Source organism: Asterias amurensis, chromosome 16, assembly GCF_032118995.1.
Source record: "Asterias amurensis chromosome 16, ASM3211899v1".
In the NCBI taxonomy this organism is placed as follows: domain Eukaryota; kingdom Metazoa; phylum Echinodermata; class Asteroidea; order Forcipulatida; family Asteriidae; genus Asterias; species Asterias amurensis.
The window spans coordinates 16,628,587-16,652,930 of NC_092663.1; the positions used below are offsets into that span (position 1 = coordinate 16,628,587).

Genomic DNA, 24,344 nt, shown 5'->3' on the forward strand with positions numbered 1-24,344 from the left:
AGTATACGTCTTAAAACTAGACTATACAGCTATCCCAGTAGCTGGAAGCATTTTGAATCCTACGTTTTAGCAAACGGTACCGCAACGATTTGTTTAATGCATCAAGATAAAGGATATCATTTTCTTTTGATCCTTTTAATTACCTTCCCGAAAAAAATCCGCAGGCTAATCACTCAGGTGGGATTCGAACCCACAACCTTTGCATTGCTAGATCATTGAGCTAGTCCGGTGACTAGAGACAGTACGAATTATATGTGTGAACAGCGATTTAATAGATGTTATCGTTACGTACAATGATTTGTACTCAGTACTTTCCCCCAAGTTCAGGCTAATCACTCAGGTGGGATTCAAACCCACAGCCTTTGCATTGCTAGACCATTGAGCTAGCCCGGTGACTAGAGACAGCACGAATTATATGTGTGAACAGCGATTTAATAGATGTTATCGTTACCTACAATGATGTGTACTCAGTACTTTCCCCCAAGTTCAGGCTAATCACTCAGGTGGGATTCAAACCCACAACCTTTGCATTGCTAGACCATTGAGCTAGCCCGGTGACTAGAGACAGTACGAATTATATGTGTGAACAGCGATTTAATAGATGTTATCGTTACCTACACTGATGTGTACTCAGTACTTTCCCCCAAGTTCAGGCAAATCACTCTGGTGGGATTCGAACCCAAGACCACAAAGTGTGACTTACTGAATGACACCATTTGAGGTCTCTGCTCCCCTCAGCCAAGCAGGCTTAGCGTTTTTAATCTCAGTACACAAAATTAAAAGCTATAATTTATAAAAATACTTGTCTTTCCTGTTGCGTAGTTCCTTCAGGATGCTCGCTCTGTTCTCTTCTTTATCTGCACCCAACCCATGATCTGACCCCTCGTCTTCTCTCAGAGCTTGGATGAGAGACGATGACGAGGTTCTTAAGAAAGGATTGTACGACCTTTCTTCTGACACAGAGGAAGGCGCCTGCGGATTTAAGAAAAGTTATTTCAAGTTGTCATCAGTGGTTTGCTTTTATTATTGAGATTTGATCATAATTAGATCATAATTTTGTTTGATACTTAAGTCATACTTTGCTTAAAGCCATTGGACCCTTTCGGTACAGGAAGAAAAAAAAAGTTCACAGATTTACAAATAACTTACAGGGTTTACAGAAGGTAGTGGTGAAACACTTCTCTTGAAATATTATTCCATGAAATACTTTACTGTTTGAGAAAACAGTAAAACAATATCAACTCTCTTAACGAGAATTACGGATTTATTTTAAACACATGTCATGACACGGCGAAATGCGCGAATACAAGGGTGGGTTTCCCTGTTGTTTTCTCCTGACTCTGATGACCGATTAAGCCCAAATTTTCACAGGTTTGTTATTTGATATAGAAGTTGTGATACACGAAGAGTGGGCCTTGGACAATACTGTTTACGAAAAGGGTCCAATGGCTTTAATACAAGAGTCAGATCCAAATTCCTACCTAAGCTTAGGCCTTGAAGTTACCAATGAACACAATTAGCTTTATATCATTAGTAAATTAACCTAGTTATAAAGACATCCATATTTAAGTAGCCCATCTTGGGACCACCATATCTAAAGATGTATAGATCTGATCTTTTGATTGTTGGTCTTAAACGCTAGACAAAGTCACCATGACATAATTTCTTGCAAGTTTTGTATTTTGTTGTGTGTGTACAAAAACCCACAACTCTAAAAATAGGTATACATGGCTCCAAAAAGTATACACTTTGTACATTGGAAAGTTTCACAGTTACATTTGTACAAGATAGGTATTGAAAGTTAACAGCCATCAATTGCTGTTGCATGACTGCTTGCAAAAGTTTATTGTCCAATATGATACAATATAATACAAACTATTTATGAAAGTTTATAGTCTAGACACTATTGTGTACATGTAACCAGTAAACACATTTGAAAATTTGATAGCCGACAAGAGAACTTTTTTTCCCCCATGACAACGCACAATATTGTACAACACAGAGCCTCAAGTCTTCTGTAGTCTGTGATAACAAAAGGGAAAACAAACCAAATTGAATAAAGCAGTGACCCTACAATGACCTTTACTTTTCCCCCTTTTTCCCCGGACATAATTCTTTGTTGGCACAGGCAGTAGAAGGTTTAAAAACTGTCTTCAAAGCAATGTCCCCTCCCAGACCCCGCTAACAAATGGCATACATGTATATAAAAATAGAGAGGAAATAAACCATGAATATAAAAAATAAAACTGATAAAATATTACGGTACAGAACATTAAAAATTAAAATAAACACCAAACTGACAAAAACATTAGGGCAAGGTAATGACAATTGATCAAAACAGAACACTACAATTCAGTAAAAACAAAAGCTTGGACTTGCACTACAAACAGAAAGTCCTAAACAAAAATTAAAATGTTTTTAGATGCAGTGTTAAGCCGGTCCAGGTCGACCTTGCGTCAACAACAAAAAGTCGGTGACTGACTTTTCAGGATCACACTACGCCTGAGCTAAGACTATCTATAACTTTTCAGTTGGCGATTATGTTCGTCCTGAGCATAACTGCGGTGATTTTAAGACAATCTGAAACAGTCGCCGCTCAAAAAATATTAACAAGAGTAGGCAAATTTCAACTTGTACGATGTGATCCCGACGGTCGGGAACCAATCGCAGGCGCACGATTTCTCAGTTGCTGTGACCCTAGCATATTTTGTCTGCGTGTTGCTGACGCTTTGTTGCGGGTGCAAGAAAATCGTAGGTCGACCTGAGGCCGGCTTAAGAGTCAGGGTCAAGTTAAAAATATGGTTAGGGTTTTGGGCAGAGTGAGAGCCATTTTGAGGGTTCGTGCTAGGTTTAGGGTGGGGTCTACTTCTTAATTTGAGGGTTTGAGTCCTATCATTATAACAAAAACGAAACAGCTTTGTGTTGTGTATTTATTTTCTTTTTTTTAAGTCTTACCGTTATTAACCTCTCCTTTCTTCTTTCCTTTACCCAGGAAAACTTGGCCTGTAACAAACAAACACACAATAAGGGTTTAAAAAAATGATATAAATATACAACCAAACATTAAGTTAGCTGAAAGGAACATTACAGAATCATTAACAGAAGGTCAAGATCTCAGATTTACATAAAACATACACAGTCTAATGATGATAGTAGAAAACATCCCTTGAAATATCTCTGTCTGAAATGTCATCTTTGATGAGAAATAAATAAAACTAATTTCCCGTTTGGAGTTTAAGCGTTTTATTCATTTTCTTTCTGAATCGATGCCATGCATAATGTGTAATCGTTCTTGCACTATTTTCCACGTGACCTAGGGAGCCGACCAACCTCAAACGTTTCTTCAGCAACTGTTTTGTTAGAAAAAAAACAATTCTGTAATTTTGTCTTAAAGAGGAAGGTCATCTCACCATCACTTCTTGATTTCCTGGTTCCAAGTTTTGGGCAAAGTCAAGGTTATCTAAGGCATACTCATGACCTGAAAGAATTCATAAATAAAACAATTTTATACCTTTAACCAGTAGAGTGACTTTAGCCTCTTCTTAGGCAGATTTTGGCGCTATATAAATACTGTTTATTATTATTATATTATAAAACAAAAAAATAATTTTTGAAAATTCTTACAGTGAATAATTATTTGAATCAATGGTACATATAAATTTACACCTGAGGAATATTGTTTCTTTTAAAGGCAGTGGACACTATTGGTAATTACTCAAAATAATTATTGACATCAAATCTTACTTGGTAACGAGTAATGGGGAGCTGTTGATAGTACATGTATAAAGAATTGTGAGAAACGGCGCCCTCTGAATTAACGTAGTTTCCGAAAAAGGAGTAATTTTCCAAGAATTTGAGACCTCAGAATTAGATTTTGAGGTCTCGAAATCAAGCATCTGAAAGAACACAACTTCGTGTGACAAGGGTGTTTTTTCTTTCATTATTATCTCGCAACTTCGACAACCAATTGAGCTCAAATTTTCACAGGTTTGTTATTTTATGAATATGTTGAGATACACCAAAGTGAGAAGACTGGTGTTTGACAATTACCAATAGTGTCTAGTGTCTTTAAGACATACCTGGCCAAACAATGGTGTCTTGAGACAGCTCACATATCTTATCTAGACTCTGAAGCATCAATGACGATGGACCTTCAAACATCCGACCTTTAAGAAAGATGAAGGAAGTTGAACAAGTTGAGTCAATCAAAATATATATGTTCTATATCAATGTTGTAGAAATCACAGTATTTCTAAATGAATACTGCAAAATATTATAAGTTAGTCAAAATGGTAGTACATATTGGATTTTATAAAAGTGATGCCAAAGTGAACTTAAAACAAATGGTAACATCTAGGTCCAGGGAATCAACAGCCTGTAGACGAACAGGACATAAATGGATAGAAAATAAAGCAGTTATTATAAACAAAATTACATCCTTTATAATGAGGGTAGACTGTACATATTTACTCCTGCAAGGAATGAAGCAATTAATGGTTAATCTTACCACAACCACCAAGGAATAAGAGATCTCCTGTGAATACACAATCTGGGGAATCCCCTCCTGGACTGTGTAGGAGGTATGCCATGTGACCTACAGTGTGACCTGGTGTGACGAGAGCTGTGAACCTAAGACCACCTACTTGAATGCTTTCCTGATCAACAACATGGCTGTGCAGAAAAGAAAAAAACAAGTTCAGAAATTTATATTTTGAAATCTATATGGTTGTCAAAATTTACAGTAAGGATTGAAATTAGACAGGCACTGGACTTGTTTGTTAGTTGTCAAAGACCAGTACTTTCATGGGGTGTATCCCAACATATGCATAAAATAACAAACCTGTGAAGTCTTTTAATCAATTGGTCATCGGAGTTGCAAGAAATTAATGAAAGAAAACAAAGTAGACATAACCACATGATGTTACCGCAAACTAAGGGAGTGTCTCAAAAGTCGGGCACGTTCCTATCACGAAAGAACGTTCCTACGATATAAATTGCCAATTGGAACGATCCTAAGGAAAGTGCTAGCGGTCCTCCCACCGGTCCAGGTATTCAAATGGGCATACTCTATCATTCCAATAGAAACGTTCCTACCGTTCCGACTTTTGAGATGCTCCCTAAATAAGAACTGCATCTGCGTTTTACTCTCTGGTATCAATGGGGATTTGAACAACAGAGGTAGGGTTTTTTGTTTGAATAGGTATTGAAAATGACAAGAATAACAATTTTTATGGACTGTTCTAAGGGTCATGTTACATGTAGAGTGTCACGGCTGAGTGGTTAAGAGCATCAAAGTCAAGTTCTGATGCGAAGTCACCGGAGTGTGGGTTTGAATCACGGTAGTGACACTTGTGTCCTTGAGCAAGATAATAATAATAATATGAAACATTTATATAGCGCTCTACGGAGAACAGAGCGCTTTACATGAGACTATGACAACAAAACAAAAGAAAAACAAACAAACTAGGATGGGTGGGGAAAAAGAAATGTCTTGAGGAGGCTTTTGAATACAGGCAACGAGATCGCCTCTCTCAGACCCGCGGGGAGCTCATTCCATAGGCGAGGGGCAGCTATGGAGAATGAGCTATCCCCAGCTTTCCGTCTAGTTCTAGGAACGGAAAGATACTTTACTATAATTGCTTCTCTTTACCCAGGGGTATAAATGGGTACCTGCGAGGGTAGAGGTTGATAATGTGAATGAAAAAGCCTTCGGAGTGCCACGGCAGCTCCAGGCTGTATACTCCCCAGGGAGCTGAGAAAGATTTTAATCTCAAAAAGGGATGTTATTGGCCCAATGACCAGCCGTCGATTTCACCAAACCCTTCCTAACTTAGGAATAATCTTAGGACTTAGGTTCAGTTCCAAATCCAAATACGTAGGACGCATTGAACCCATCCTAAGTTAGGACGGGTTACTCGTCCTAACTCGAGATAGGATTGATCCTAGCGTTTCGTGAAATCGGCCACAGGGCATTGATACGGTTTATTGTGGAATGCGCTATATAAGAATTTGTTATTTTTGTTATATTACATGAGGCAAGTTACAGGCAACCAGTTACAGGCAATATCCAAGAAGAGAATCAATTCACATATTATTATTGGGAATCGTAATTGTTTAAAAAATTACTCCTGTGCTGCTAAAGTGTTTCTGTAGCATTTGCTGCAGTTAGTTGCCTCAAAGTCGCCTCATGTGACAAGGCCCATAGAATGAAGTGAACTGCAGACTTACTGTGTAAGACCTGGTACTGAATCTGTTGAACTCCCATAAACAGCGAGCTTCTTATAAACTTTCCTGAGAGATGTGTTTCCACCAGAATGATCCCTGAAAGAAATGTTAAAAGAAGAATTTAGTTTGGATTTAAAAAAAAACCCAGCGATTTACCAACTTTATATCATTGGGCATTGGCATCTTACTGTCTTGACAAAAGAAAATCGCAATTCTCTGCCTTGGTCAGTCGCCTTCTATGGGCTTGAGTTTCCCTGGAATAATTTTCTGGGATTTTCCTCCCACATCTGAAACTGAAACTTCCTTCCTTGTCTTCTCTTTTTTGACTTCTAGGCTAGTATAGTGATGAAGTTCGCTTCTTTGAGAGTATTGGCTTCAAACCATAAATTAAATTAACAACTCTTTTTAAAGGGAAGGTACACGATTGGTAGTTACTCAAAACAAATATTAACTTAAAGCTTACTTGGTAACGAGCATTGGAGAGCTGTTGGTAGTATAAAACATTGTGGGAAACAACTCCCTCAGAAAGAGGTAATTTCTCACTAAAATAATAAAAGACTCCTAGCTAGAAGTATTTTATTCCTATCTGAAAGCACACAAATTCATCCAACAAGGGTGTTTTTTCTTTCATCATTTTCTCGCAACTTTGATGACCGATTGAGCCCAAATTTTCACAGGTTTGTTATTTTATGCTTATGATGGGATACACCAAGTGAGAAGACTGGTCTTTGACAATAATTACCAAACGTGTACCTTCCCTTTAAAGTTTGTTCTTCAGAACATGGCAAGATTTGTTCATTTTCCGGGAGCTTTCAGCAGAATCAGAAAGAGGTGGCAGCTCTGCAATACCTTGCTTTACCTGGCTGTAATAGGATGACGCAAACCAATCGCTAATTTTGTTATAACTCACCAGTGTTTGTGTGTTGTTAAGATGGCCGTTATAGAAACACCCTCTTGTTCTATCCAATACTGCAACAATAAACAAACAACAAATTGTAAACAAAAACAAAATATTTCATTAAACAAACAATCAAGCAATAAATCAAGTCATTTTAGTCCTCTGCTGAAAATGGTTACACTCGATATTCATTCATTCATTAAGAAAAGAAAACACTGAAAATGCAGGAATACAATCAACATGCAAAAAATCTGCATCTTCTTATTTAAGAATGAAAGGGTTATCGTCTTATATCTGAGAAAACTCATCTTAAGTTACCTGAACGACCTCTGGATCACCTGGGTCGATAACGACGGCCATGTTTGTCGCTTTGTCAATCACAAGATACGCATAGTTATCCTCTAAGTATGGTATCGGTCTGATCTTGATACCTGAAAGGAAAGAGGTCAAGAAACAAACACATTTAAAACAAAACTGTAATACGATAATCGTAAACCCATGGTGTACTTGATTTGCCCTTAACGGTTTTAGTGACTGGCCAGCTGGAACACTTAGCTGTCATTTCACTAGTCTGTCAGCTTTTCAAAAGTCCCTGATTCAAGAAATATGGACACTTTTCAGCCCTGAACTAGCCAGCCAGACCACTTGGAGTGAATGTAGAATGTTGACTAGTTCTCATGTGTTTTAAAGGGAATGTATACACGTTTGGTAATTACACAAAACAAATAATAACTTAAAAACTGACTTGGTACTGAGCACTGGAGAGCTGTTGATACACTGTAGTATAAACATTGTGAGAACCGACTCCCTCTGAAGTAACATAGGTTTTGAGAAAGAGGTAATTTCTCACTGAAATAATAAGTCAAAAGACTTCTAGCTAGAAGTCTTTTATTCCTATCTGAAAGCACACAAATTTGTCCAACAAGGGTGTTTTTTCTTTCATAATTTTCTCGCACTTTTGATGACCAATCGAGCCCAAATTTTCACAGGCTTGTTAACTTATGATAGGAAACACCAAGTGAGAACACTGGTCTTTGACAATTACCATTGTGTACAGTGCCTTTAACGTAGCATTTGGCCACTTGCTCCACAGAGTATGAACTACTTTAGTCAAGATAGAAGAAAACTAATTTGTAGTAGGCCTATCTTTTGTTTGTTATAAATTCCAATAGAAGAACTGAGTAATAATTTAAACACAGAAATGTCTGGGACAAATGTAGTGTGTTTATTTAACATCTGGCTTAACATAAGTTTATGTCTGACCTACCATTCATTTCAGTGACTTCAACCACTGAATGACCATCAGGAAACTGCTCTCTAGCCTTCTTGAGGTTCTTGGCATGGTAGTAGTGACCTAACCTCGTCTTGGAATAGAATTGGTATCTGAAGGAAAAACAATAAGTACTTGTGATGACAAATGAGTTATGCTTTGTTCATATATTAAAAGCTATTGCCTATAGTATCACGATTTTGTACAGGCATGGGCATTTCTTACTGTGGCTCTGTCCTGCATGGCAGGAGGTTCTGTCCTGCTGGTCCCCTGCCTGAGATCCTGTACCCACATCAGGCGAACTGTGTACAAACTTCTTCTGTCTTCCGATACTTACTTAGCATGCCCCCTCTTTTGAATCCTCCTCCTCCAGCCAATATTACCCATAAAAGGCCATATGGGGGACAGAATCTCCGAGGCCGGGGAGGGGGACAGACTTCCCTACGAGTATGTGTATTGGAAAAGTTTCCGTATGGCGCCACCACTTTTTCATTCGATATGAAATAATATAGTATCTAATTTACCTCAATGAGATATCCCTTTTTGTAAAAATTAGTGAAAAAGTGGTGGCGCCATACGGAAAGTTATCCTTTATTTATTTTTTTCATTTCATCGACTGTTCAGACAACCACGCAGTCACAATTGTCTTGTCATATACTCATCATATTTGAATGACTGACACTGACCCCTTTTAATGTTAAAGTAATGCTCTACATCATACATGCTAGGGGTTGGGGATATGGATAGGGATAGGCTTATTATTTAGAATATATTACATTAGGGGTGTCTTAACATAATTGGACATGTCGGAACAGGTGTGTTACCCAATTGTAATAATATCATAACTGGTCAACTGTTTTTGCAATTACCTGTCTCAATGTCTGTTACCTAGTGTGATAGCGGCTGTTTTTTATCGCAATTCCAATAATGAATGAGCTTACCCAAGAGCAAAAAGAGGGCTACCGGGCTTAAACATCCTCCTGAGTAGCTTCGGTTTCCTCCTGGCTATGAACCAACAAAGTCCTAGAACCACGGAGGAAAAAACAACCAGTTGAACTAACATAACACACACTTCTTTTTCACTGAAAACTTCAGCATGTCGATCACTCCTTCGACATTTTGCATTTCAGAATGAAAGGGCGACCTCTGTTGTTTACTCATCAAATATTTGTTTAATTTTGAGGGGTGCGGTCGGCCGGGTTGGGGGGGGGGTGGGTGCAAAGAAGGACGAATCCTTTGATCTTCCATAAAAATGTGAAATAAAATCACGATTTCCATCCATAAAATATTTTTAAAGAAAGAATCAAACTAAGTCCCTCCCATGTTATAACCCCCGTGTTTCTGGTTCACATATCAAGGACAATATTGTTTTCACAACCTAGTGATGAAGTTTACTTATGAGGCATCCTTTGTTTTATAATCAGAATCCTTAATATAAAATACTTATTATAAAACCAAACCGATGGGTTTTAAAATGTCCTTCAATCTTATGTGGATTGTTCCTCTCTATTGTTCAAGTCAGTTTTCACATTTCAAAACTACGTCTACAGATGTTTCGGGGTGGGGGGGGGGGAAGAGATGACAATTTACAACCAAAATAATTTCACAAACAAAAGTTTTAAATAAGAATTCCATTTATATTTAACCTTCCAATAAAATAGAACCAAATCTTTTCAGAATGGTCAAAAATGAAACATACTTTTTTGCAATAAATACTCTACCTAGACAGTTTTACTACACAAAGTTTGTTTATATAAAGAGCGGGCAAATTCTTAGCAATTTCTTACAATAACCTCCTTGTCGACTTGCAGTTTGGGTTGAGGTCTGAGGACAATCTTCACATTTTAGGAATTAATTTTTTAAGAAAACATCGAAAATGCAATTATTTTGCTGTGCCATTTTTTAAAGGAAATATTGGTGAATATATTATCAAGAATTGGATTGAATTGAAAACAAATATTAAACAAAAAGTAATCAATAAATTAATGAATGAGAAACAACTTATTAACACATTCTTCACAAATTAATTAACTTTAAACCAAAACTTGTAATCTTGGAAAGACGGACTTTGACAATAATTTACCAAAGGCATTCCTTACTACAAACAGTAACCCTGTGTTTACATTTACTTAACTTAAGCACACACATAACTTTAAGGTAAATATCTGTTTTCCTGTGTAAATAATGGAAGCCTGTCTTTGAACTCCATCTAGGCTTGTGGATCCTGCGTCAGGTTAAGCCCTTTTAGAAAACTTGAAACTGAACTTTGCAGATCAGGTTTCACACTGACCCGACTTAGGATGTCTTAGCCTAAGCCTTAGCCAGTCATAGCCATGAGCCTTTTTGAGATATGGCGGACACAATGCTAAAACACTATCAGGTTTGTGTACCTTTTCCAGTGAACACCCGAACAAAACAGTGCACTTATAATAGTGTCCCCCGTAATTCAAAAAGGCTCATAGCCAACACTGTAGGCAAATTTGTAAAACGGCTCTAAAAGTTATTCACCAGATTTAAGCAGCTTTTGACTACAGTCAAGATGTTCATTTGACTAATTCCAATTTATGGATGAAAAATGGAGCACAAACTAACAAACTTGTCAGTGACAATTCACCACTACAACTAGTGGCTTCATCAGTCAGGGCCCAATTTTATAGCCCTGCTTAACAGTAAGCTTACTGTAGCAGAAAAGGTTGCTAAGGTGCAAGGGTATGTCACAAGTTAGCAGAAAAATTAGGCGGCCATATTGCACGTTCACTATGGATTTATATTGTGACGTCAGTTATTTTTGTGCAGTAAGCACCGGAAGGTTAGCATGCCTTTTTGTGTGCTTACAGTTAGCAGCGCTATGAAATGGAAATTGAACAGTAAGCACAAAAAACACCGCTAAGCAGCTCTATTAAATTTGGACCTGGTAACTCATCACAGCTGGTTTTCTCCTTTTATAGTTATCAGAGACAAACTATGAGCTGATTTGTAAATGATGAGTGATGAGGTGGTTGTAAAGGTTTTGACTATTACTTTCTAAACATTTTAAAGTAAAATGTACATTATCAACACATGCACAATAAACTAAAGGCCGGTTTATAGTCGGTCGCGCGACGGAAATCTTGCACGCAATTCTAAGACTGAGGACTAGGAACCGTGTCTTTTTATGATCGCGCGCCAAGATTTCCGACTCCCGACCATCGCGTGACCGACTATAACTCGGCCTTTACACGCGCCAACCTGTCTGCCATTCTGGGTGTCAAAATGTACACAGAGGATTTGACTCTCAAAATAGACAAAACACATGTAGTAGACATACGTTGTGTGGAGGTACGCTCTGCATTGTGCAAGGAGTCTGAGGTAGCCAGCCCATAGTCGGGAAAGAAAAAACAGCTTATCACTAGTTTTAGGGTTAAGTTAACTCATTTCAGTTACAACCAGTATCTTGGTCAATATCCCTCCATCCGATAAGTAATAATTAATGGCAAAAGTCAGCTCACCAATAGGGAACCAGACTATTTACCAATCAAACCTGAGTTTGATGACACTGTTCTAAAGGAAAACCTAAAGACTGTGTTGTGATAAAAGAGCTCCATAGATTATTTCCAGCTTATCAAGGGAAAATTATTCAATCAAAATTTAACACAAGAGTGTTTTTAGAAAGGTTTTAAAACAAACCTCTTCACAGTTACGCAATAAGTTTATAATACTGTGCAGAATAAAATGCAATTCGCTTCATTTCTGTTTTAGCTGGGTTTTTTTGTGGACAAGCAAACCAAGTTGTCGCAACTAATGTTTTGGATTATCATCTCACAACAACACACTTTGATACTTATTTTGCCCGAGTAGATCCTACTTTTTTCCATTCTTGGTGATGCCGTTTTTGATCACTCCATTTGTCTTTCCATTTGTAGTCTTTCCATTTTTAGTTGCTCCAGGTTTGGGTCCTTTTTGAGCCTTAACAGTTTTGACATCGTCTTTCAGAATGAGTTTCTTTAGAGTTTGCTTGTAAGATGAAATGTCTCCAGTCCACTTTGTGACAGTCTGTTTCTCACACACCCAAATCTCTTCAGCAACCTGAATAATAATACAAAAATTAGAAATGTAAGTAGGATTTGAACTTTGCATTGTAATAAAAATACCATTTATGAAGCGCCTTTTCCTAAGGTTGCAAAGTGCTCAGAGAATGACAAGAAAAAACAACAACAATGGGAATGAAATCAGAAACCAAGAAGGAAACCACGACTAAGCCAAGCCCGCAACATTGTGGCAAAAAAAGCTTGGCAAAAGCCGGTCTCTCTATGACCTCTGACGAGAACCGTTGGTTCCTGACTCAACGTTTCAATCAGTATGCTCTGATGGTCTTCAGGAGAAATTAGAAATGTATTTGTAGTGAGTATCTTGAAGCTATATAACTTTTCAAGGATGATTACCACACGGCCCGGCCCTTCGTCAAAACAGCCCACTCAAAAATATTAGTTTCTTAAAATAAGAAAAAATGTCTGGTTAAACATGTCCTATCTCGACTTCTTTTTACACTTTCATCCCAGTTTTCTGGGAAAAGCTTTTCTCTGTATTTGCTTTTTTCAAAATGTTATTTTTCAAATTACGCTGTTTTGCCATGGCCTGCTTTGATTGTGGCAGCCCCACTTTCACTCAAGATAGAAAGTAAAAAGTTTGTTCTTCTTCAAACTTACTTGATTGATTAATCTAAAGTCGTGGCTAACTAAGACCAAGCCTCCCTCGAATTCATTGATGGCGCTGGCAAGTGCATCGATAGTTTCTATATCCAAATGGTTTGTAGGTTCGTCAAGTAACAGCATGTGTGGGTTCTGAGAGGCCAGCCAAGCGAAGATGCAACGACAACGTTGACCATCGGAGAGATTCCCAATCTTGCAAATCTAGGAAAAGAACAAAGATGTTGTCACCATTTACGTAAAGGCACTGGACACTATTGGTAATTACTCAAAATAATTTTTAGCATAAAAACTCACTTGGTAACGAGTAATGGAGAGCTGTTGATAGTATAAAACACTGTGAGAAACGGCTCCCTCTGAAGTAATGTAGTTTTCGAGAAAGAAGCAATTTTCCACCTAAGTATTTGAAGTTGATTTCGAGACCTCAGAGTTAGATTTTGAGGTCTCAAAAACAAGCATCTGAAAGCACACAACTTCTTTGGAAAGGGTGTTTTCTCGTCCATTATTCTCTTGCAACTTCAACGACCAATTGAGTTCAAATTTTCACAGGTTTGTTATTTTATGCATATGTTGAGATACACCAAGTGAGAATACTGGTCTTTGACAATTACCAAAGGTGTCCAGTGCCTTTAAAAAGTAATTCATAAATACCCCAGACAGTTTCGCTATTCCTAATGGTGGAGAGCGCATCAAGTGGGGGATGTATAAAGGGTTGATAAAGGCCCTCACCTGGCCACGACCCTGCTGGTTTTAAACAGCTTAAAGAACTCGTCGCTACCCTTTTACTCTCTTAGTGAAAGTTGGATTAAGACTTGTTTGATGATTTATAAAAGAAAAAAATAATTCAGGTCAATTCTTACCTGTTGTTTTCCAGAAAGACCATAACGTCCTATAATTCTTCTCATGGCTTCAATATCTTTAATATCAGGGAAGTTCTTCATCATCCAATCTAAGGCACTAAGATCCAAATCGAGAAGATCTTGAAGATGCTGTTATTAAAGAAATAAGATTATTGTTATTAAAGTTAGTGGACACTATTGGTAACTACTCAAGATTAATTGTTAGCATAAAACCTTACTTGGTAACGAGGAATGGAGAGCTGTAGATAGTATAAAACATTGTGAGAGAAGGCTCCCTCTGAAGTAACATAGTTTTCAGGAAAGAAGTAATTTTCCACTAAAACACTTGAATTTGATTTCGAGACAAAATCAAGCATCTGAAAGCACACAACTTCGTGTGACAAGGGTGTTTTTTCTTTCATAATTATCTCGCAACTTCGACGACCAATTGAGTACAAAAAAATTACAGGTGTGTTGAGATACACCAAGTGAGACGACTGGTCTTTGACAATTACCAAAGGTGTCCAGTGTCTGACTCTTTTAGTGCCTGCTATTGTTTGCGTTTTGATAGAACATAGATACATAAAATAGACCGTACATGTAGGATACGTGCACATTACAAGTCTTCTTCTTCTTATTATTATTATTATTATTATCAACACTCAAAGAGTGATAGGATTGTCCAGAGGTTTATCCGTGTGTCTTTTGGACACCCAGTTTTGTAAGTCATTAACATGTAAATGTGTTCTTAATGAACAAATTGGAAACCCAGTTATAAGTTTCCAGCAACAGTTGAGACCCTCAAACAAATCATTGCAAAACAAGAATTGTTTTTACTGTTGTGCCCTGGAGCTTTAATAAGTTTGTAGACAATCATGTCAATTTTCCACTTATACATTTTAAAGAGTGGATAATAAAGAAATTAATGAATTTCAATTTATTACAATTTAATCCAGCTTATTTACTGTGAAATAAAATACAAACTCGCCTGGACCGACGCCCGAACTCAAGTTAAAAATTACAAGATTGAGTTTTTACCTGGTGATATCTGCCTATACGTAAATGAGTATTCTTTCGTATAAGTCCGTCAGTGGCTACGAGTTCTCCAGCAATGAGCTTGAGTAAAGTGGATTTGCCGGCACCGTTGGGTCCAACGAGAGCTATCCTACTGTCCAAGTCCAGACCGAACTCGAGATTCTTGTATATATGAGGCTGTTAATGACAATTCAAAATTATAAATTAAATCTCAGTTGAAAACTTAGCACAAAGAAAAACAATAAAGCTAGACCGAACTCTAAATTCTTGTATATATGAGGCTGTTAACAACAATTCAAAATAGAAGTTAAATCTCGGTTGAAAACTCGGAGCAAAGAAAAACAATTTTAGGTTTGAATAACTGTAGACGTTTTCACAAAGAGTTGGGACAAGTCCTCACTTAGGAATAGTCTTAGGAGATATTCAAATCTTAAGGCTAGTCCTTACGTTTCCCAACTTGAGATAAGACTAGTCTTAACTCTTTGTGAAATCCACCCTGGACCCAGTTTCATAGAATTGCTTAAACAGAAAATGCTGCATACACAAATTCTGGTCAGCAAAATTAAGCAGGATACCAGTCAGAGAAGGAACATGTCAAGTGGTATTTTAGCTGGTAACCTTACCTTGGTAAGGATAATTTTGATATGCTTAGCTAGTTTTTGTGCTTAAGCAGCTCTGTGAAATTGGACCTTGATCCATTAGACAGTAAAACTGTTGAAACTGAGAGTCTAAAATTTGATTAAATTTCTCTCAAATCAAACTTTGAAAAATTTACTTTCATCTTCATTTGATTGATCTCTACAGTTGAAAGGTTTAATTTTGATTTAAAAAAAATCTTAGTTGACAATGAAGTGTCAGTAAGTTTCCCTTGTGGTTTATTACTTGATATTTCAAGTTTTACCTTATCATCAGCATACTTGAAGGAGACATTCTGAACCATGATTACTGGAGGTGGAATCTTGTTGCAAGACGGAAAGTAGAAAGACACCGTCTGAACAAGAAAAAGAAAAATAATTATCAGTTATTCATCACCATTTACCAAGTCACATATTATATCATCCTCAAAATAATTAATAACATAAAAACTTACTTGGTACTAAACAATGGAGAGCTGTTGAGAGTATAAAGCATTGAGAGAAAAGGCTCCCTCTGAAGTAACGTAGTTTTTGAGAAAGAAGTAACTTCTCACTAAAATATCCGAAATTCAAGCACCTGAAGCACACAACTTGTGCGCAAGGGTGTTTTTTCATTCATAACTATTTCACAACTTTGACGAGCAATTGAGTTCAATTCTTCACAGGTTTTTGATTTGATACACCGAGTTGGAAGACTAGTCTTTGACAATTACCAAAGGTGTCCAGTGCCTTTAATCTCAAGATTCTAATCTTTACCTTGTCGTCTTCCACTTTCTCAGTTAGTCCTGCAGCCACCATCTTGCTTAGTGTTTTCTCTTTACTTTGAGCTTGTCTGGCGAGCTTAGCGCTACCGTGACCAAACCTCGCTATATAGTCCTACAAAAAAAAAATCACATCCATTTCATTAGTATCAAAGTACAATTGTCTCAACAAAACCCATACGGGGGGTAAGTGTGACTCAACGGAAAGGTAATAACTTTTTAGACCTTTGTGGGTTAGCATGGAGCAAGTTCTAGTGGGCACATTCAGTTGACTCGTGATGACCAGCATCGTTAGTCTAGTAAACCTTCCACCTTTTCGTTCCTTTTTGCATTCTTGCTCCAGTAGGGGGCATCTCAAACTATGGAACACCTTCTGAGATGCCCTCCACTGGAGCAAGAATGCAGAATTGAGGACCTTGCAGAGTACAATGATATTGCAAGGAACTGTGTTCAGCTCTGGTTGAAACACAACATCTAGTGTGTGGACATGATAAGAAGTAAACCTTTTCGTTATCATGTCATTGGTTCCCCTCTGAGCTTTACACATGTTAGAATTGAACATGCTGTTGGGACCAGTGAAGAAACCATGCTAATAAAGCAGGTTTCAAATGGTCGACCACAGAAGTCAACCAATGGTCGACAAGCCTGGGTTGGAGTTAAAATAGTCAACCTTGAGTTAAAGAAACCTTGGGCTCGAGGCTGGTTCCAAATGGTCGACCACAGTATTCAACCAATGGTCGACAAGCCTGGGTTAGAGTCAAAGTAGTTCACCTTTAGTTAACCATGGTGCACTCTCAAACTTGCTCAGGGATGGGGGGAAGGGGGAGGGGGGTGGTGGTATGGAGAGGGCATACATTGTTATCATTATTTATTTCCTTACCTTCATGTGTTGGATCTGGTCTTGTTCCCATTTATATTTCTTCATCTGATTTTCCTCCAACTCAGTTCTGGTTTTGACGAATGAGTCGTAGTTACCCTGAAGAAAAAATAAACTCAAATTTCAAATATCATCTTTATTTTTGTAACAGGAAGAATCGTGTCACTGCAAGTTTTAATTTCACCCAGGAACAAAATTTTAAAAAATGGAAAATAATAAACTGCATTTGTATAGCGCATGTCACTGTTAAGTCTAGACTGTATGTGCATGAAAGGAATAAAGAAACAGGAAAATAAATACCAACAGAACAACAACTTGTGACAAATGGTGAACAGATGAGTTTGAAGGCGATTTTTTAACAAGTCCTAAAAGGCCTACTGTCGAATTCACCAAACTCTTCCTAACTTAGGATTTATCTAAGGACTTAGGACGAGTAAAGTTCCGTATCCATAGACATTAGGATGCATTGAACCCATCCAAAGTTAGGACAAGTTACCCGTCCTAACTCAAGATAGGACTAATCCCGGCATTTTGTGAAATTGGGTGCTGGTCACACGATTCGCTCTGCCCCAGCGCCTTGCCTTAACCAAAGGTGCTGGGGTGGTTAAACATATCAAGCACTCTCTTTGGTTAATGCTCAGCTAGTCCCATCATGCATGACACTCACACTGCACGCATAACGTACTTCCTGAACAAGAATATGTGCAAGCTGATTAGCCCATCCCAGCGGTCCTGGATAGACTGGCCGCTGGGGCCGAGCAAAGTCACACAAGGCACTTTACAGTTACAGCTAAAAGCCGACTCACCCTGCAGCGATAGCGAAAACGATAACGACACTAAGAGAAAGTGTTCTATTGGTTGAATTGCTCCATGCAGAATACGCACAGGCTCATTCAACCAATATAATTTGTTTTCTTTGCGGTGTAATCGTTATCATTTTCGTTATCGCTGCAGTGTGACTGGCCCTTAATGTTTCCGAGGGAAGAATACTTACACTGTAGTAGTTGAGTTTACCTAGATGCATATGGATTATATTTGTACACACACCGTTGAGAAAGTCCTGAGAGTGGGATATAAGAATTAAAACTCTCTCGTAGCTAAAAAGAAGAAAGACAAAGAATTGTTAATTCTCAAATCTATCAGGGGTCGATTTCACAAAGAGTTAGGACTTATCCAAGGAGATGTTAAAAACTTAAGGCTAGTCCTAAGTTAAGATGAGTAACTTGTTCTAACTCGAGATAAGACTAGTCTTAATTCTTTGTGAAATCCACCCCTGAAGTCAACAACATTGATTCACACTTGTCAACAAACTTAAACCCAACACAAAGAAAGCCGTGGAAATTTAGCTTAAATTTAAAAAGATGTTAATGTTAAGGGAATAAAGAGTGGGGCAAGGTCTTAATGGCCTTTACAAACAGGTACATTCGAGGCCTTGCGATAATATTTATTTGTTAAACATACACTGGCAATGAGGTTCATCGCTGTTTCATACTACCTCACTGTGTAAAATCTTGAAAAGAAAGAAACCATTGTTGGTATGTTGTCTTTGAGTTGATTCTGGTGATTATCTTTCCATTCTTTTAATATAAAAATAAACTTTATAAAGCCTATTCAACAAATGAGCTTCATCATCTCTCTAGTGTTTGTTCAGATGTAAAACAGTTTACAAATAAAACTCTGCAGAAAGTTCTTCCTCACTAAAGATTTTGGTCTCTTGTAGATTTGAGTCTGGTCCGCTAACGATTGTGAGCTTCAAGCCCTGCTGTCTTGTGTAATGTACACCAAAATTCAAGCCCGAACAGTAATACAAAACAAACAACTTTTTCTTACTGTTTCAACTCTTCTTCTAACCATACACACGCTTCAAGATCGAGATGATTTGTCGGCTCGTCTAGAAGCAGGAGATGGGGTTTGACGAACAGCGCCCTCGCCAGCGAAATACGCATGCGCCAACCTCCGGAGAAGTCCCTAGTTTTGGTTTGCATCATGGAGCTTGTGAAGCCCAGACCGTGGAGTATACGGGCGGCTTTGACTTCTACTTGGTCCGAGTCGAGCTCGTCGAGACGTTCATAAATCTCCATCAGAGTATCTTCTGCCTCTGTTGTATCAACAAAGAAGGCAGGTGTCATAATTATTTTATAAATAAAAAACTAACAAAATGAAAAACCTTAAAAGTAAACGCTGCTCTATCTTCAGGGTTATCATCATGTCGGTCCTGCCAGCACTCTTAAATTCTGACAGGGCCTTAAACAAATTAGCCAGTACCAGATTCAGGCTATTGCAGTTCCTGGGCGCAATGTTTTATAGCACTGCTAACCAAAGAATTCTTCACTCGTAGTTTCTGACAGGGACTTCAAAAAATTAGCTATTACTAAATGTAGGCTAGTGAGAACCTTGATTGTCTTTTACTTCGCAATTCCTGGGCCAAATTTGTTATAGCTCTGCTTACCATAGAATTCTTCACTTATGGTCACCATTTTCTTCTTACTCTGCAAGAGCCGAATTTCTGCGCTAGCTATGTAAGTAAGCGCAGAATGCCTAGTGGAATACACATGCGCATAAAGCCAAAAATCCCTGCTACCCCATGAACTACGCTTGACGCAAGCACAGAATTCCCTGCTTCCCTAAGCGCTGATTCTTTGCTTACAGTAAGCAGAGCCCTGGAAAATAGAAAGACGACAACTCTTGAATCTATATTTGGTTTGCGGTAACACCATGTGTGTATCTACTTGCCAGGTAGAGTTGTTCTTAGGGAACTGTCTTTCTTTATTCTACTGCCGAGGATTAGATAATCGGAGGTTCGGGAGACTTCTCAGTTCTGAAAAGAACTGTCCTGCTTTATAACTATTACCAGGGCGGATGGTATAGAAATTTTACTGGACTACTACTCTTGAATCACAAGAAGAATCTTCTTGCAAAGTTTACCTTGTCCTTCCATTGCGGACAATTCTTCGGCTTCTCTCTCTAGACGTACTCTCATCTCATCTACTTCCATAACACACTCCAAGGCAGTCTTATCTGATGCCGCAATCTCTCTCTTTAAGTGAAATATATCAACGTGGTCTGGAATTGGAACTTCTCGTTGACCCAATGATGATAGAAATGAGGATTTACCTGAAAGGGAAACAACAATTTAATAAAAATATTTATTTGTGCAAAGAATTCACAAGTACATGTACAAGCATTAAAAATAAACACTTGCGTTAAACAACAAAGGAATGCCCAGGCGAGCATAAAAGTTAAAATTTAACAGCGCCAAAAGAGGTATGTTTCCCAAAACCCAGAAAAGCAAGGATTAAGGCAAGATGGGCAAAGACAACAAATTGCAGAAAAGTAAAAAGGCCTAACAATAACAAAAAACATTGAAACTTAAAAAAAAAAAAAGAGTCTAAAAAATAGCAATCCAAGGTATCAAAAACAGAATTTGATGTAGTACCCTTCGAGGAAACTGTAAATTTTTACTCTAGCATTTTACCAGGGGGCATCTTACCAGGGGGCATCGAGGCAGTTGCCTTCGTTGCCTCCTGTGCCTCAGAGCTCCATGAAGTATCAGACCTGGGCCCAGTTCATTGAGCTGCTAAGCACAAAAATTTGCTTAGCATGAAATTTCTTCCTTGATAAAAACAGAGCAAATTTCCATTTGTTGCATATTGCTTGACACTGGTATTCAGCTGTTGTTTGCTAATCCTGTCTTTATTTTCATGCTAAGCAAATTTGAGTGCTTACACTCAGCTCAATGTTCTACTTACCACAACCATTTGGACCAATCAACCCGTAGCGTTTTCCGCACGTCAACTCCACATTGGTATCTGAGAAGAGCTCAGCACCATGAAACGTTAAGGAGTAGTTGTCGATCTTGATGTCTCGACTGCTAGGATGTGAGGAGAGGACACCGGTACAGGCACGAGCGTCAGTCGCTAAGTCCAGGGAGTCCATCTCATCAATCAGGCCAGTAACTTTAGCTGTAAACAAAATAATTGACATTTACAAAAAAAATTAACAAGACCCAAAACAAAACTTTTGTTCAAATATTTTTTTGAACAATAACCACCTTGTTTAGGATTTAGACTGCCTCTAGCTACCTGGCAATCTCGGTAGTCTAGTTGGTAAGACACTGCTCTAGAACTGCAAAGGTTGTGGATTCGAATCCCGCCCGAGATACTGGTAAAATGAAACGGGTTGTGAAACAAGCATCAAAAATCCTAGGGATAGACATCGATCTTGATGAAACTTGCAAAGATAAGGTTCAATCTAAAGCAGAGGCAGTTGTATGTAACACCAACCATCCATTAAACAAATTCTTCATCAAACTTAGAAGTGGTAGGAGATGGCAGTCACTTAGGTGCAAAACAAACAGGTACCTCAACTCCTTCATCCCATACTCCGTCCGTCTCCTCAACCGTGTTTAACTACTTTGTTACTTTCTGCTTAGATGTAGTTTTCAGTATAATTAAATTGTGGTTTATTAGTAATGTAGTTTTCTGATTAATTAATATTTCCAGTAGTTTATATATGATTGTGTGTTTTTTATTTTTCTTTCTGTATTGCATGTATTCAAACAGAGTTTCCTACATGGTGGGACAAATAAAAATTGAATTGAATTGAATTGAATTGAATTGAATTGAATTGAGTAACATGCCTGTGATATTTTTTTACAGGACTTGGGAAAGTACTGAGTATACAGTGCTTACAAACATTGGTGTAGGGATAAAAACCAAAATTAAAACCTTGATGTTTTTGGTAGTTGGAATAATTTATTATTTTGACAAGGTGTCAATCTTCCGTCATACTCGGCCATTTTCTGGAGTCAAAAATTTGACTACACAAAATGGCCTAGAGAGCCGTTTTAGTTTACAATGTAAAAAGAAAACCTTGCAAATTCGAGGCATATTTGTGTGGATCGTTATATTCTACTTATAAAACTTTATTCTAACCATAACAAATGGTTACAAACACTTTCCATAGAGCAACTTGCCCCGAATCAAAGGCAACCTCTCTCTTTAAGGGCAAACCCCTATCTTCTGAAGGGGCACCAAGGCCAGGACCAGATGTACAGTTTGTTTGACTGACCTGTTCCATTCTCTGCTTTGCCATTTGTCGCAGGTTTGTCATTTTGTGCAGCACTTCCTCGTCTTTTGCCTGGGGGAGCTCTCTTCTTAGGCATGATGAAGATCAGTTGTTTCAAACTTCTGTCATGAAAAGTTATGAAAACAACAGATTAAACAACTAATTGTTAACAACGACTGTTAAATAGTGAAAAATATGTGAAAATTAATTTAAACTTAATTTGAACTATGGAGGCATAAACTCCCTATAACGAGATATTCTGCAAACTTATTCTGGCCGTGTATTGCGTTTTCTGTACAACTCTGGCTCTTCTTTTTAGGAACACTGTGTTTTGCTCTTGGTTCCTGTATTCTTTTGGAAGCAAGTTAAAAAAGCCACAAATCTTATGATCAGGATTTAGTTCCACAATCTCTGTCATGACTCATCCACTAGATTCTAGAAATTGAATTTGATGTGAAATGAAAGTAAGTACGATCTTAGCAATATAATTATCTGATTATAAATTTAATTGTGCTTTTTTCTGTGTGAAAAAAATGGCAAACTCCAAAAAAAATCTCAAGTCAATGGAATTCTAAGTTCACTAGCCCATACACAGCATGACTAGGACTTTAGGAGGAAGAAACGGAGACCGAAATAACTTAGTTATTAGCGCCATAATATGTAGTTTTCCACTGATGGTTCTGTATTTCCTTCCTCCATCCATGTGGTTGAATTGGTTCTCAATATTTATTAACAAAAGGCAAGTGAAATTGTGAATGTCTCATCACATTTTTATTTTGTCCGGACTCTGTCTAGTCTGGTCATCTTGCTGGCTGAAGTGGAGTGGTTGTAATTATTTATTGGATCGAATGAAGATTTTTCATTTCTCATCAACTACACATTGAAATACATAGTAATATAGTTCAGAAATAAATCTTCAAAGTGTCACAGATGTTTGAGACAGACTGAACGTCGACACGGGGCGCGCAGTGCAAAATACTGTACAACATGACGTTGCAGACGTAGGCGATCACACCACGAGATTTTTGTTCCATGGAATTTTTTTCCGATGTAAAAATTAAAACAATGTGACGAAAAAAACGCGAAAAACAAATCGAGATGTACGAAATTAGTCGTGAACACTTACTGGATTAATATGTTTAGGAATCGGACAAATCTGAAAGGTACTTACCACAAAAATATGTCTTCGAAAATTGGAATATGCGGATCAAAACGCCGGTACTGTCGCGCCAAGGAACAAGGATGTCGCAATAGCTGTAGTCTGGCACGCGCCTCCACAGTGAACTGGCTGACAGTGGAAACGAGAAGAGGCGGGGATACGACTAAAAACAGGTGAAACGGATGTCACCACGTGAATGACGTCATTTGCGTGTTAACACATCGCATGCGTCACATCTTGTAATGTTTATTCATGAGTTATGTACACGTCACAATTGCTATGTATTTTATGAAAGGATTTCCATATAAGGCAAAATGGTCGATATGTTTTGCAATGTGTACAATTTCGGGAATCGAAAGGGAGTTATGGGAAAAGGTTTTTCTTAAAAAGGTATACATTTTTTGGTAATGACTATGAAAAATAATGGCAAAACTTACTTGGACAGAAGTACATCAGTTTTGAATAGTGCATTTTGAGAAACTTCACTTCGTTCGGCGTATACTGCATGGCAAAAACATGTTAAATCTTTTCCCCAAAAATCTGAATACATGAGCCGTGTTACTCAAGTAAAGTTTTTCAAATTCCAATTGCTTCCTGCGTGGACATTAACCACTCCAGATTTTCTGCAATAATCTCAAAATCACAGTTTAGTCATACACTTAGTCCACAATAGATTAAATTTAGTAATCGAACGGTTTCAAAAACTAAAGGTTTACTTTGCTTTTTAAACTGAGTCAGTGTTAGAAGAGGCCCTTTGCTAACTTTGTAATCAGTAGAAATATAAAAGTGTCACCTTTTTTTCCCGTGCGATGATCGTTCTGCCTTAAACTCATGGCGATATTGTCTTGAGCAGAGTGAAGATGTTGGGGCCAAGACTCCATTCTCAAATATTT

General features: G+C 37.9%; 2 protein-coding genes across 3 annotated transcripts; both read right to left on the bottom strand.

The window, feature by feature from the left end:
• Positions 1–775: 775 nt before the first annotated feature.
• LOC139948889 (probable hydrolase PNKD) lies at positions 776–9,508 on the bottom strand. The gene is made up of 10 exons (XM_071947247.1): positions 9,335–9,508; positions 8,391–8,506; positions 7,442–7,554; positions 7,136–7,194; positions 6,229–6,321; positions 4,508–4,671; positions 4,080–4,166; positions 3,411–3,478; positions 2,956–3,003; positions 776–972 (listed from the first exon to the last, which is right to left on the bottom strand). Exons 1-10 carry the CDS (start codon positions 9,454–9,456, stop codon positions 784–786), a joined length of 1,059 nt encoding a protein of 352 aa, XP_071803348.1. The 5' UTR covers positions 9,457–9,508; the 3' UTR covers positions 776–783.
• Positions 9,509–10,009: 501 nt separating this feature from the next.
• On the bottom strand, positions 10,010–24,321 carry LOC139948917 (ATP-binding cassette sub-family F member 2-like). 2 transcript variants are annotated; one of them, XM_071947282.1, is made up of 14 exons: positions 24,245–24,321; positions 23,464–23,614; positions 22,296–22,411; positions 20,975–21,187; positions 20,151–20,339; positions 19,056–19,323; positions 18,220–18,322; positions 17,229–17,324; positions 16,344–16,463; positions 15,854–15,943; positions 14,956–15,129; positions 13,939–14,067; positions 13,079–13,282; positions 10,010–12,458 (listed from the first exon to the last, which is right to left on the bottom strand). In XM_071947282.1, the coding sequence occupies exons 1-14, from the start codon at positions 24,282–24,284 to the stop codon at positions 12,234–12,236; spliced, it is 2,118 nt and encodes a 705-aa protein (XP_071803383.1). In that variant the 5' UTR covers positions 24,285–24,321; the 3' UTR covers positions 10,010–12,233. The 2 variants fall into 2 exon arrangements, with proteins under 2 accessions (XP_071803383.1, XP_071803384.1); XM_071947283.1 differs by lacking the exon at positions 24,245–24,321 and having other exon boundaries at positions 22,296–22,414; positions 23,464–23,563.
• Between the last annotated feature and the right edge of the window lie 23 nt (positions 24,322–24,344).